The 12,081-nt window shown below is 35.6% G+C and overlaps 2 protein-coding genes across 3 annotated transcripts; both read left to right on the top strand.

Annotated features, from left to right (window-relative positions):
- The first annotated feature begins 677 nt into the window (after nucleotides 1-677).
- On the top strand, nucleotides 678-7,713 carry cmb (combover). The gene is made up of 17 exons (XM_018457133.1): nucleotides 678-1,263; nucleotides 1,839-1,980; nucleotides 2,052-2,191; nucleotides 2,305-2,403; nucleotides 2,500-2,613; nucleotides 2,690-3,079; nucleotides 3,705-3,983; nucleotides 4,053-4,298; nucleotides 4,376-4,502; nucleotides 4,562-4,717; nucleotides 4,795-5,224; nucleotides 6,159-6,287; nucleotides 6,362-6,610; nucleotides 6,706-6,880; nucleotides 6,962-7,153; nucleotides 7,233-7,352; nucleotides 7,441-7,713. The coding sequence occupies exons 1-17, from the start codon at nucleotides 1,090-1,092 to the stop codon at nucleotides 7,600-7,602; spliced, it is 3,324 nt and encodes a 1,107-aa protein (XP_018312635.1). The 5' UTR covers nucleotides 678-1,089; the 3' UTR covers nucleotides 7,603-7,713.
- Nucleotides 7,714-9,493: 1,780 nt separating this feature from the next.
- Nucleotides 9,494-12,017, top strand: AsnRS-m (asparagine--tRNA ligase, mitochondrial). Of its 2 annotated transcripts, XM_018457140.1 has the most exons (5): nucleotides 9,494-9,834; nucleotides 10,207-10,475; nucleotides 10,596-10,781; nucleotides 10,891-11,338; nucleotides 11,447-12,017. In XM_018457140.1, exons 1-5 carry the CDS (start codon nucleotides 9,706-9,708, stop codon nucleotides 11,705-11,707), a joined length of 1,293 nt encoding a protein of 430 aa, XP_018312642.1. In that variant the 5' UTR covers nucleotides 9,494-9,705; the 3' UTR covers nucleotides 11,708-12,017. The 2 variants fall into 2 exon arrangements, with proteins under 2 accessions (XP_018312642.1, XP_018312641.1); XM_018457139.1 differs by having other exon boundaries at nucleotides 10,207-10,781.
- The last annotated feature ends 64 nt before the right edge of the window (nucleotides 12,018-12,081 follow it).

The raw sequence follows: 12,081 nt of genomic DNA, 5'->3' as shown, positions 1-12,081 counted from the left end.
AATTCTTAGAACTAGAGTTATATAGTTGAACCGAGATTAAAATTAAACTACAAAAAACATTTAGAAACGAGCATAATTTAATCGACAGAACTGTCTAAAACAAAAAGTTTCTAATAATTAAATAATATTATATAATGCACTGTCTCCTATTTAATTTTTTTCATATATATTTATAATAAAAAAACAAAAAAATTATATAAAGTGTACAATAAGAGTCTATAGTGAGCTGAGCTGAATGACAAATACTATTATTATGCTATTATAATGACAATGCTATTACTATTATTTTATTTTTAACGCTAGACTATCATAGACACACACATGCTTCTATTTTGAATACTATTTGTTTGTTATATATTGATCACACAAATATAAATATAATAATAACATAAATATAAACATATATATAACATAAAAAACTTACAAACGTTTTGACCCTTTAATGAGATCATTCTTAATGCGGAAAGACAATTAACATCAAACTCTTAAATTATTTAAAAAACGTCCGTTTAAAAAAATTAACAAAAAAAAACTAATTCTATCCACATTAAGGAAGCGGTATTATTTGACGAGTTAATTGCCGATTAACTTAATCGAATGTTTGATCGAAGTCATCCCCTACAAACTATACAAACAGCGTCGAGGGATATTTAAAAATGGCCGCAGTATCGGCGCATTAGGGAAACGTCAGGAAGCGTCAGAAACGTACTCAAACGCATCGATTGTTGTCGGGGATACAACCGATGCGTCGATATCGCGATCATCGTAGCGAGTCACGTCGATGCACGCGCGTTCTATTTATAGCATTCCCGATTCTTTCGGCGCCGCCTGCCAAGTATTTTGACGTAAGACCAACCGGACGCGATTTCACGTCATCGAAGTGGAGAAACACGTCCTCGTTGCATTTCCAATCTTCCCGCGTTCCTCTCCGTCGAGAATCCTCGCTCGTGTCTTTCACTCACCACGCGAGTGTCTCGCGTCCGTTCTCGTGCGGTTTCACCAGGTTTCACCCAGCTGTGCGGTGAGGTTAAGCCGCGTAGTCAATAACCTCACGCTCTCGAGAGAGCTCCTTGTGCGTGGTGAACGACGATGTCGCCCGGTGTCAACGGAGGAGGCGGGGGCGGGGGCGGAGGCGGAGGCCCCCGCAACACGGGCACCCTGCCGAAGAGCAATCGGAGGAGCGACAGGAACCGGGAACGGTTCGCCGCTAATCAGCAAAACCGTTCGGTTTATCACGGCCACCCGCAGCATTTTAACAACTTGGTAAATCCACCGGGAATCTTGCTTTTCACAGGACTTTGCCCTGTCTTCCTTGTTTTTAAGTAGATTAAGAGAGAGATCCATATATGTAATCATTATTGTGAAAAAATGACAAAATATTGTATTATGCATGCATTTTTATGTTATTTTTGCTGGTTAAAGGAAAGAAAATTTGATTAAACACATTGATCATTTGAGCTTTATTTTGTACAGTTTTTATTACTTGTTAAAAATATTTAGTTGCTGAAGAGGAAAAGTAACGATGAGAAAATGGTTGTAACAGAGATTAAAAAAAGAGAGAATGATTTTATAAATAAGCTGTATTTCAAGTGGAATGATATTTAGTGGGAGAAGATGCCCCAAGCCTACTCTGACGCTATTAGGTTGCTTCGAGCAGTGTCGAACTCGTTCTATTAATAGGCTGTAGAATAGTGGGGTGTTTCTTACTCTAAGAATACATATTCACGGAGGTGAATCTGCAGTAGAGCTGCGAGTATTTCTCCCTGCACATCCATAAGCTTATTTCTGTTCTACGTTTGCAATAGCTTAACACTGTCTGAAAAAGGTTTGTACGTTAGTTTCAACTAGATTGGCAAGTAGCAAGTGAGTACGATCGTGATTCAAGAGTACCGAGAGAAGCAAAAAACAGCAACACAAGATCAGCCTCCTCTCAACTATCTTCTTCATACTTTACAACGTACCAAGACTTATCTGACTTTGGTAAATATATTAATACTTAATTCTACCTTTTTTGTCATATGCATAATTTGTAATTTTACTTGTCGTCGTAGGAACACACAACTCGACAAGACAATATAATTACAGTATAGAAGACTGTACACCTTGGATAAAAATGATACCATTTACTGATCCCAGAACTCAATCACCTTCACAATTACAGGGAACAAAGCCCTCTAATGTGAATAAGATGGTATTGTTATATTCTGTATCTAAATATTTCTATTTTAAATTATGGTTTCTATAATTTTAATTTGATTGTAATTATATAATTTTTTATAATTATGATGTTTTATTATTTTGAAGCCCGAGAAAAGCCAAGTAGAAAGTCGCTTAAATCAGATCAGAGATTACATCAGAGTCACTGCAACAATGATAGACTCTCTTGGTCAATCCTCTGATCCTGTGAGTATTATTTATACACAATAGAATAGCAAATATTTTATATATAGAAAATTGTGTTCAAACTATTTTTCCATATTATATCTTATTGTCTTATAGCGAGCACAAGCTCAGAGCGAAAAATTAAGTAGAATGGTGGACGATCTTCACGACAGTGAGACAAAACTCTCCAAATTACTAGAGCAGTATCATAATAATGGAATCTCTGACGAGGTTATTAGCCTTTAATGTTTTATCGAAACATAGGTTGATTTTGTGAAACTAAATATCTTATTTTATGCACACGCAGAATGGCGAAAGAGAAGACATAGATGAATGCGGCGATGCTAGCAGAGAGATGCAATTACGAAGGAATATGGAAGAATATCAGAACAAACTCGCGCAGTTGCAAGAACAGCAAGCCAACTTAGCGGATATGCAGATGTGTGTCAGAGAAAGATTGAACAAGGCGCGTCAAGCGCAACAAGTGCTTTTGCAACAAGAGAATCAGAGTATGTCTAACTCCACTACCTGGGAAGACAACCGTGCGTCCCTGCCGAGTCCTGCTAATGTCGAGCAACTTGAGTCGGAAACGGAGGCATTGAGAGGCAAACTGGCACAACTACAGACAAAGAAGAAACAAATGGATCACCTTGTAGCGGAATTACAAGCCATAGAGACGTCCGACAGAGGCAGTTGTGTTAGTCTTAATTTTTTTTATACGATACGTATTCACAAAACACATTTCGCACAAATATTAAATTTATTCTATAATATTTTGTATATGTATAATATCATATCCACTTTTGTCTTTTATAATATTTATAACTGTACCCCACTTTAAAGGAAAAGGTATATTGATGTCTGTCACTCGTATAATTTTCAATTTATTAACGATTCTGCGCGATACGCGCGACAGTGGATATTTTCAAAACATTTTATCATTACTGAACTTTTCTGATTTTATCGTTGCTTACCATGACTTTACTCATATAAAGCCGCGTATATACATCGAACGAATACCGAACGTGAATGTTCGGACATTTGTGTTTGTGTTTGTGAGCAGTTTATCCTTTTTCTTGATTGTACCGAATACTAGCATTCAATTAGATTCGATATTCGTTGCACATAACAATTAAACTTGTACGACTTTTATGTAACAAATAACAACATAAACTTTTGCGTTCACTGTTCGTTCGGTGTTCGTTCGCTAGGTGTATACACGGCTTAAGATCCCTATTTATGAGATTTCTTATTATTTCTGGTGATTTCTGTGTAAGTTATATTTGTCGTTCGTCTTTATCGTATTTGTGTTAATTGTTCAGAGCTCGGAAGGTTCGAGAAACACAATAAAGGATAAAACCGCAGAATTGGAAGCGATGAAAGCACAACTTGCACATGTAAAGGCTTTAGTGGAGGACGGTACGAAAATTCGCGATTCTATCGACTTTTCTTCCGAACCCGAGCAAGATATTGACGCGCACGATGAAAGTGCAACGAATGGAATTAGCGAGGATATGACAAATATCTCATTTGAAAATCGAAGCAATGACGTCAATCATACAAAACATCGAAGTTTGGAGTCTAACATCTCAGATATACGGGTAATGTCGACAATCTCATACCACTTTAACATGATGTACACTATAGGGCACTCTTTGTTCATTTTCTAGACTCTGACATCAGAGCTTAAAGAACAATCAACCTTGTTACAAACTACACGAGCCAAATTGCAACGCTTAAAACAACCATTACCTGCGACTGCTCACCTTGCTTCTTCGAACTGCCCATCGTTCCCTCGCCCACCTCCAGCACTTATACCTCTAAGTGCAAACGAAAAGAAGCAGAGTTTTAATGCTAGTGCGGAGACTCAGTCTAAGCAAGCAAAAAGACATCAATTTGAAGATCTTATAAGAAAGGTTTATAAACGTTATGTCTTTTAACTTTTCTTATGAAAATATGCAATTACACTAGTATGTCTCTTTCAAATAAATAGGAACCAACACAGCCTTCCAATATGAATCGGGATCAAGCGTTGGATCAAAACAGTCAACGGAGCTCTGGTTCTCAAGCTAGTCATACCAGCACACCTGCAAATATCTGGCCATCTTCTGCCGCTGCAGGTAAATATTGTTATTATGCATTACGATGATCAAACAGTTATTATGCATATTTTTAATAGGTGCAGGAGGTTCTAACGAGCAAAGTGTAGACGGCGTATCTACGTCAGAAAATTTATTGGATATTGGTCTACCCGCTGCTATCGAGAATGGTGGAGTTGTTGGAAATTTATGGACCTGTCCTATACCACCTCCGTCTATTAATCAAGGACAAACTGGTAAAGTATAATCTTAAAGATATTTTAAAAATTAAAAAGAAAAAAAGAAAAATGTTGACATATTTCTTTCGTTGTAGCCACGATTGAGTATTATCGGCAATTATTATTGGGTTCGCAAGCCCATCAGTTGCAAATGATGGGCACAACAATGCAACAGTGCTGTCAACTTCTGTGGTCGCAGCAACGTGAATTACAATCCATGCGTACTGCCATTGCTGAACTACAATTACGATCACAAAATCAGGCTCCGCAGCGCATCAACAATGCTGAAACTCAAGAGGAACACTCTAATCTGAGCCGTAGCGTCCACAATCTCGGTGATACGTTGGATGCAACCTTACCTCCCAGTTCATCCTTACCGAATCTCGTGTCGCTACCTAATTCTTCAGCAGCATTATCGCATGCTCCAATAGTTAGCTCTAACTTGCAGCAGCAACAGCAGCAACAATTGAACAATCAAGTACCTCCTGGTAATAGAGCGAACAACTACTGGGATAATTTTCGAAGGTAAAGAGATGGTAAACTCATAACTTGACGAATATGTATCTCGTTAGTTTTGAAATTTTTAATGAATTCATTTCATTTATTTGCGCATTGTAAAATGGTAGATTTGTGAAAAAGACATTTCATTGCGTATATTTATTCTTTCATAATTTTATTTCAGTATAGAGATGTTTTTTTTTCTAAAAAATGTATTTATTATTAAATCTGATTTCCAACATGATTGTTATAATAGAGGAAGACAGATAAATACGGAATATTTAATGATTTTAATATTATTTTAATATTATCTATTATTGTAATTATTTGTAGCTTTGTTAATTATATTATTAAAAAATTTTTAATTCCGTATTTTTTCTGTACTTACTTCATACTTCTATATTTGTCCATAATATTTCGTAATTATCAGATTGATTGCATTCGTTTTCCATTTTTCTGTAAATCTAATGTATCATGTTTCATTTAGTAATAAACATCACAATCCTTTGCAACATTTTCTGTCTTATACTTCTTACTTATCATTACCCTTGTTTAAGATTGTATTAAGCACGTACGTAGCTCATATATAGCCCATGTTATAATTTCAATTACATAATCCGGTGGTTAATACGAACAAAAATAAATAAGGAAAACAATCATTGGAAGGTAATACATAGGTATGTAAATGGATTTTATGAGATTGGATAGGTATTCAATATCAATATCAATTTTTCAATAACTAATGTTAATGCATGACAATGAATGTCTTAACACAGAAATTTCTTGGCATTTAACTACAGTTTCAAATAAAATTCTTTTCCATCGTTTTAAAGTCGTTTTTTGTAACGAAACTTTTTGATTAATAATTGGTAATTGATTTTGGTATGCTCTGTGAATTTTTGCATAAAACATACATGCTACATATTGTCTTAATATTACATATATGTTTTTCGACTTCCAGTTATTCCCGACAAAATCTGCTCTCAGGAAATGTGAAGACAATGACCGATCCTCCAATGGCTGTAGCAAATTCGACGTGTTCCGCAAACACAACTAATACAAGTGGAAGCAGCGTTAACAGTTCATTAATGTATGCAATATAAAATTAATTAAATTGACAATTGGAACACTATGTAATATCTTTGATTTGTGTTTTGATTTTAGAAAAGAGCGAAATCGAGAGCAAGGATCCGATAATTTATCTCTACCATTAACTGGCGCAGAGACGCAATATTCATTGAATCTACAATTACAGTCAAATTTACAACAACAGGACAGAGAAAATACTACTATTCGCAGTAATATCATAACAAATGAAATGTCTCAACAAGTTGATAATCTTTGGGAGGAAGCTCATAGTTCTTTTCGATTATCATCTGCAACGAATGATGATAATCTTTTTAATAACTTAAGGTTTGAATCTTTTTCGAGATTTATTAAATACAATTATCATATAGACTTTATATTAATTTTTTATATAAATTTGTTTTTTATTTTACAATGAACAGTTCAGAGTTGAAAGAGGCAATCAGTTCGGTCATCGCAGTGAATAAGAGGCGACCCGATTATTTAATAATTATTTTAAGAGAGATTAAGGCCATTAGCGAGGATCATCGATTGCGATCTCATTTGTTAAGATCATTACGCGCTTTGCAAGACAAGCAAACATTAAATAATCCATTGGTTAGTATATAATTTGCAGCTGTACAGTATGTATCATTCCGCATGTTGAATTCTATGGTTATCAATTAATATTCTTTCCAGAATGAAGCACCTGACTTAACTCCAAGCGAAAGTTACCAATCTAGCGACGAAGATTCGGATGCAGATTTTGCTTTGGAAAATGCATCTATGATCGATCATTCGGCTATGCTCAAAATGGTTGTGATGTCTCATGTTACTGCCTCATCTCCGGTTTCATCTCAAGTACCATTAATAGAACATTTGGAAATAACGGTAAATAATAATATCAAATAAGTACAGAGTATACATATACATTACAATTATTTACCTAAATTATAATTTATATTTTTAGGAAACATCTCCAGTTGAATGTGCAAGTGCAGTCCCTTCTACTTCCAACGCTAAACCCGGTTATAACGAAGATTTAGCGGAAGCCGATCAATCAAGACCTGAATCTTCAGGAAATCAAAAAGTATATCCTCTTTTTTTCACTTAAGTTTCTCTCGAAGCTAAGTGAGTGGCATACAGAACAATATTAAATATGATGTATGTTGTTCCAGCTTCCTATTAGCGATATAGATAATGAGGGAGGGCAAGAAGAAGCAGCTTCTTATCCGATTACTGTAGAGGCGACTACTCCTGACCTCGAAAGTTTAGCAGCCAAGACTGAAGATGAAAGAGCAGAGGACACTATTCTTGATAATTTTTTTAGATTGCATTAAAAGATTTGTTATTAGATTGCTCTCATTAATCACGATGTGATAAAATGCTATTTACACCTATTTTAAGTGTAAAAGGAAAGTAAAGATGTACCGTAATCTTTGACAAGATATTAATTTGCTTCCGTTTACAAAAATATAATTGATTAATAAATAAATAAAGTGATATAAATAGTAAAAGCTGTTAAAAAACTAAAAACTTACTAATATTTGTCTATAGATCAAAAGAGTACACAAGATAGACATAATAAAAATAAGTTTACATATAAATATATTACATCAATATACATATATAATCAAGCCATATTTCTTCTCTAAAATACAAAATGGTTTGTGCGTTTCATTTGCGATGGAAATTTAATGGAACTATATTAATGGCATAAATGACTGAATGACTTATATTCCGAATTCAGTATTAAATAGACTCGTATTCTGAACTCATATTGGACTAAACAGACTCTTGTTCTGAAATTGGAATTAAACAAGTTCTGTATTGTGAATTCAAAATTGAACAAGCTCCGTATTTTAAATCAAAAGTTGTTTTGAACTTAATGGGATAAACAGATATCCTATTTCGTATTTGTTGAACTAAACAGAATCCATCAAATTTAAATTGTAGATGTGTCTAATGGAATACGAGAGAAGCCTGTTTTTTCCCAATTTCAAAATATGGATCCTATCGATACTTGTCCCTAACTCTCTTAAATATAGCTACGTCTATAAATCTCTGAAATAAAATTTTTTAATTTTAAAATATAAATAGATTTTAAGATTAAAAAAAAAACACTAAATAATTTAAACTTATATACAATATTCCGCTATATTCAAAATATGGCATATGAATAATATTGTGATAACTTCTCATGATTTAGATATTTATCATTAAATTGGATGCTTTTGGAATTATAATTATTTTATCATTTCCTCGTCAGCATTTATAGGCCTGTTCTTTTTGGCTGAACTGGTGCAAAAGTTTTAGCTAAAAAGAACAGGTCTTATATATACTCCTTATTGCAAAACTGAAATAAATAATTACAAAACTGTAAAAAATAATTGATATTTTTCTTATTTGAGAATATTTAAACAAAATAAATTTTTAATATCTTATATTTAATAAATATTCAAAATTTATAAAAAAAGGAAGAGGGGAGAGAGAGAAAAAACGCTATATAAAGAAACCAAATTAAAGCTTATTGTTTTGATTATTCTATTAACTTTAGAAGTACCATTCAAAGTAAAGCTCTGTCCCAAGATTTTTTTATACTCGAATTAAAGCTGATATCTTAGCTGTTACTTAAAGTTGATATTTCACAACATGAATTAATTATAGACGAGGCTTTCTACAATAAGCCATAAAAGTAATACTAAATCAGAAGTCGGAAGAAGTAGAAATTGGCCGCAATTATCATAAGGTGCATTCCGAGTTGCGCATGAAGCGCACGATGTATCGTTTTATTTTTCTTTAGTAATTTATAAACAACAAAGATAAATGATGCATCATGCGCTTCATGCGTAACTCTGAACGCACCCATAGTCGATTATTCTTTTTACGTTCGACTGTGATTGGTCTATTTCTATCTTCTGATTTCTGATTTATCACTAATGGCTTTATTGTTGTGTAGAAAACCTCCAAAGGAATTCCGAGATAGACGAAGTATTTACCATAGACGGAGTCCCACGAAAGCTTGATCGATTGATTATTCCATTGGAACCGACCAATACCATTTGTCGTTAAGTAAAATTGACCAATTACAGCTGACACTTAATTAATCGATCGAGCTGATCGGAGATAGTGAAACCAAGTGAAATCGGCCTTGACAACCGATTAAAGAACGAACAATACATTTATATTAATCAATGTTAAATTAATTAATAAAAATGCGGATTTGGCTGCCGATTCGTCTCATCCAGATTCTAGAAGAGGCTGAATCGCGCGTCGTTCTCATTGGGATGTAGTGGCAATAAAGATGCGGCATTATTCGCTTCGCTCGTTCCACTCGCGCGCAATCCTGATATATGGATACGACTCCATTTTGAACTTTCTCGTGCAAGTAGGCATTTTTTCCAGGGAATATACAATTGTTGGAAGTCGGACCGTCCTCGGAAATGCTCTCGAGGTATATTGGGAGGCTGCACCCGCTTAAGGTAGACATCGTCAAGTGCGGTGCACACAAATGCTCGTCAATTTTAGATACAACATCGAAAGAGGCGATTGGGAAGCCTGCTAAAGTACAGGTTAGACGTGCTCTATTACACGACTTTTTCGCATCGCTGAACACGAAAACCTTTCAAGGGACGTCCGAGAGTGTTTGGAAAGTCTTGCTTCGCGCCTTTCAGATGAGCCTCGGTCGTCTCTTTTACATGTCTGCGATATTTCGAGTGATATTGCGTAATTAATAGAAAAGTTCTGGATGGCTGCCCTATGGTCATTCGATTCACGGATTTGACAGATACAGAAAATCTTAATGTTGATCGCGTTAAAATTAACGTTGGCTCGCGGCGACGGTTACATTGTCGCGTCCACGACTTACAAATTTTACAATAGAAACCAACCGGTTTAATCTTGTTTACACTCACAGATGTGTATTCATCTCTCTCCATGCTTAGGGATGGGTACGCGCACTGCGAAAGATGAAGGATACAGTCTTTGTTGACATTTCCGATGGATTAACGTGCAAAATGTTGCAAGTTGTTGTGCCGAAGATGATTAAACCCAACAATTTGCGTTATGGGAGTAGCATCAGCGCGGAAGGAGAGCTGTTCCTGGCTCCCGACGGCAAGACTGAACTACGCGCGACCGAGGTACATGTGATCGGCGTGTGCAATGTCTCGGAGGACGGATATCCTTTCGCAGCGAGAAAGATATACAATACAGAGTATATTAGACAGTATTTACATTTGAGGCCGAGAACGCGAGGCTTCTCTAGCTTGTTAAGACTGCGCGATCTGGCCACTACAACGATCACTGATTATTTGAGAGATAGGGGGTTTCTTAGTGTACACACACCGATGTTGACATCCAACGATTGCGAAGGCGCGGGTGAGGTGTTTCTTGTCAAACCGCAGTCCAAAGAGATTCTAGAAAGTATGAAGAAGGAAGGTCAATCAGAAGATGAGATTTACTTTGGCACCACTGCTTTCCTTGCTGTCTCTGGACAGTTGCATTTAGAAGCAGCAGCAAGGTGATTTAAATTCTTTGCTGCACATTGTTAATGATGTTGTATCTATCGTACCTATTTTTGCAGTCGTCGCTAAATTATAGGATGCAATGTATTGTTAGAACTTTTTCAGAGCTCTCACAAAAGTGTACACTTTTGGACCTACATTCAGGGCAGAAAATTCAAAATCGAGATTGCATTTATCAGAGTTTTACATGTTAGAGGTGGAGATAGCATTTATTACACGGATCGAAGAATTGATAGAGGAAGTTGAACTTTTAGTGAAACAGGTTACCGAGCGAATGATTGAAAAAGGAGCCTCAGATTTGCGTGTAATCAATGCTCCAGAATCACAATGGTTGAACAAAACATTTGCACGTTTAACATATGAAGATGCGTTCAACGTGTTAAATAATCACGCGAATAGGTTGCAACAACCTATAAAGTATGGAGAGGCATTGTCGAAAGAGCACGAACTGTTTTTAGTACAACATAACGATGGGGTGCCAGTGTTCGTTATTAACTGGCCAAAAGTTATTAAGCCATTTTATATGAAAGAGTGCACAGATGATGTATCTAAGGTAAGTCAGTAATAAACAAATGTGTAATTTTTAAAGAACGTTTTTCCAGAATAAATGTATGCTTGTAATACTTTTATCTATATCCTATATCTTTTTTTTTCTTACAAGGTAGCGGCACTGGACTTGCTAGTGCCAGATGTAGGAGAATTGGTAGGAGGTAGTATGCGCGAGGATGATTATGGAAAATTAGAGCTGAAGCTGCCTCCCACGGGGAATCTCTCGTGGTATTTAGATTTACGTAAATATGGAAATGTGCCAACAGGTGGCTTTGGATTGGGCTTTGACAGATTTTTGCAATGCGTCTTGGGGATTAGCAATATCAAGGACACTGTGCCTTTCCCCAGATGGCCGCACAATTGCAATTTATGAATAAAGTTTTCAGGTTGTGTTACTTAATTTATCCCCCTAACAAAAAATGTGACCATCAATGCAAATTAGCAGTCTTTCAAATGGAAAAACAATGCCGCATATTTCGTACAAAAGTCTTTTTTTTATATTATGACATGCAGGTTTCTTAAATGATGGATGTGGTGATTGGAAGGTTTGTTCGAATGCTCCAACATGTTCCATATGCTCCTACCATAGCTCTTACTCCAATGCGCTTGATGGAGTGAGTAGGAGCATGTTGGAACATGTTGGAGCTTGCTACACGAACAAACCTGGAGAGTTAAAATACTATGGCACACAAAAAAACTTAAATAAAGTAAGCTTAATCAACATTTCTTATTTATTACAACGTACGT

This window comes from Mycetomoellerius zeteki, unplaced genomic scaffold (assembly GCF_001594055.1).
Source record: "Mycetomoellerius zeteki isolate Tzet28-1 unplaced genomic scaffold, Tzet1.0 scaffold62, whole genome shotgun sequence".
In the NCBI taxonomy this organism is placed as follows: domain Eukaryota; kingdom Metazoa; phylum Arthropoda; class Insecta; order Hymenoptera; family Formicidae; genus Mycetomoellerius; species Mycetomoellerius zeteki.
Note: the sequence above shows the minus strand (reverse complement) of the source record. Positions and strands in the feature narration are given on the sequence as shown.

Coding starts and splice junctions, on each gene's coding strand:
- cmb (XM_018457133.1), top strand. CDS start 1,090: ATGTCGCCCGGTGTCAACGGAGGAGGCGGGGGCGGGGGCGGAGGCGGA. Junction 6,611..6,705: donor AATCTTTTTAATAACTTAAG/GTTTGAATCTTT, acceptor TACAATGAACAG/TTCAGAGTTGAAAGAGGCAA. Junction 6,881..6,961: donor AAACATTAAATAATCCATTG/GTTAGTATATAA, acceptor TATTCTTTCCAG/AATGAAGCACCTGACTTAAC.
- AsnRS-m (XM_018457139.1), top strand. CDS start 9,706: ATGCTCTCGAGGTATATTGGGAGGCTGCACCCGCTTAAGGTAGACATC. Junction 9,835..10,206: donor GGAAGCCTGCTAAAGTACAG/GTTAGACGTGCT, acceptor CTCCATGCTTAG/GGATGGGTACGCGCACTGCG. Junction 10,782..10,890: donor CATTTAGAAGCAGCAGCAAG/GTGATTTAAATT, acceptor GAACTTTTTCAG/AGCTCTCACAAAAGTGTACA.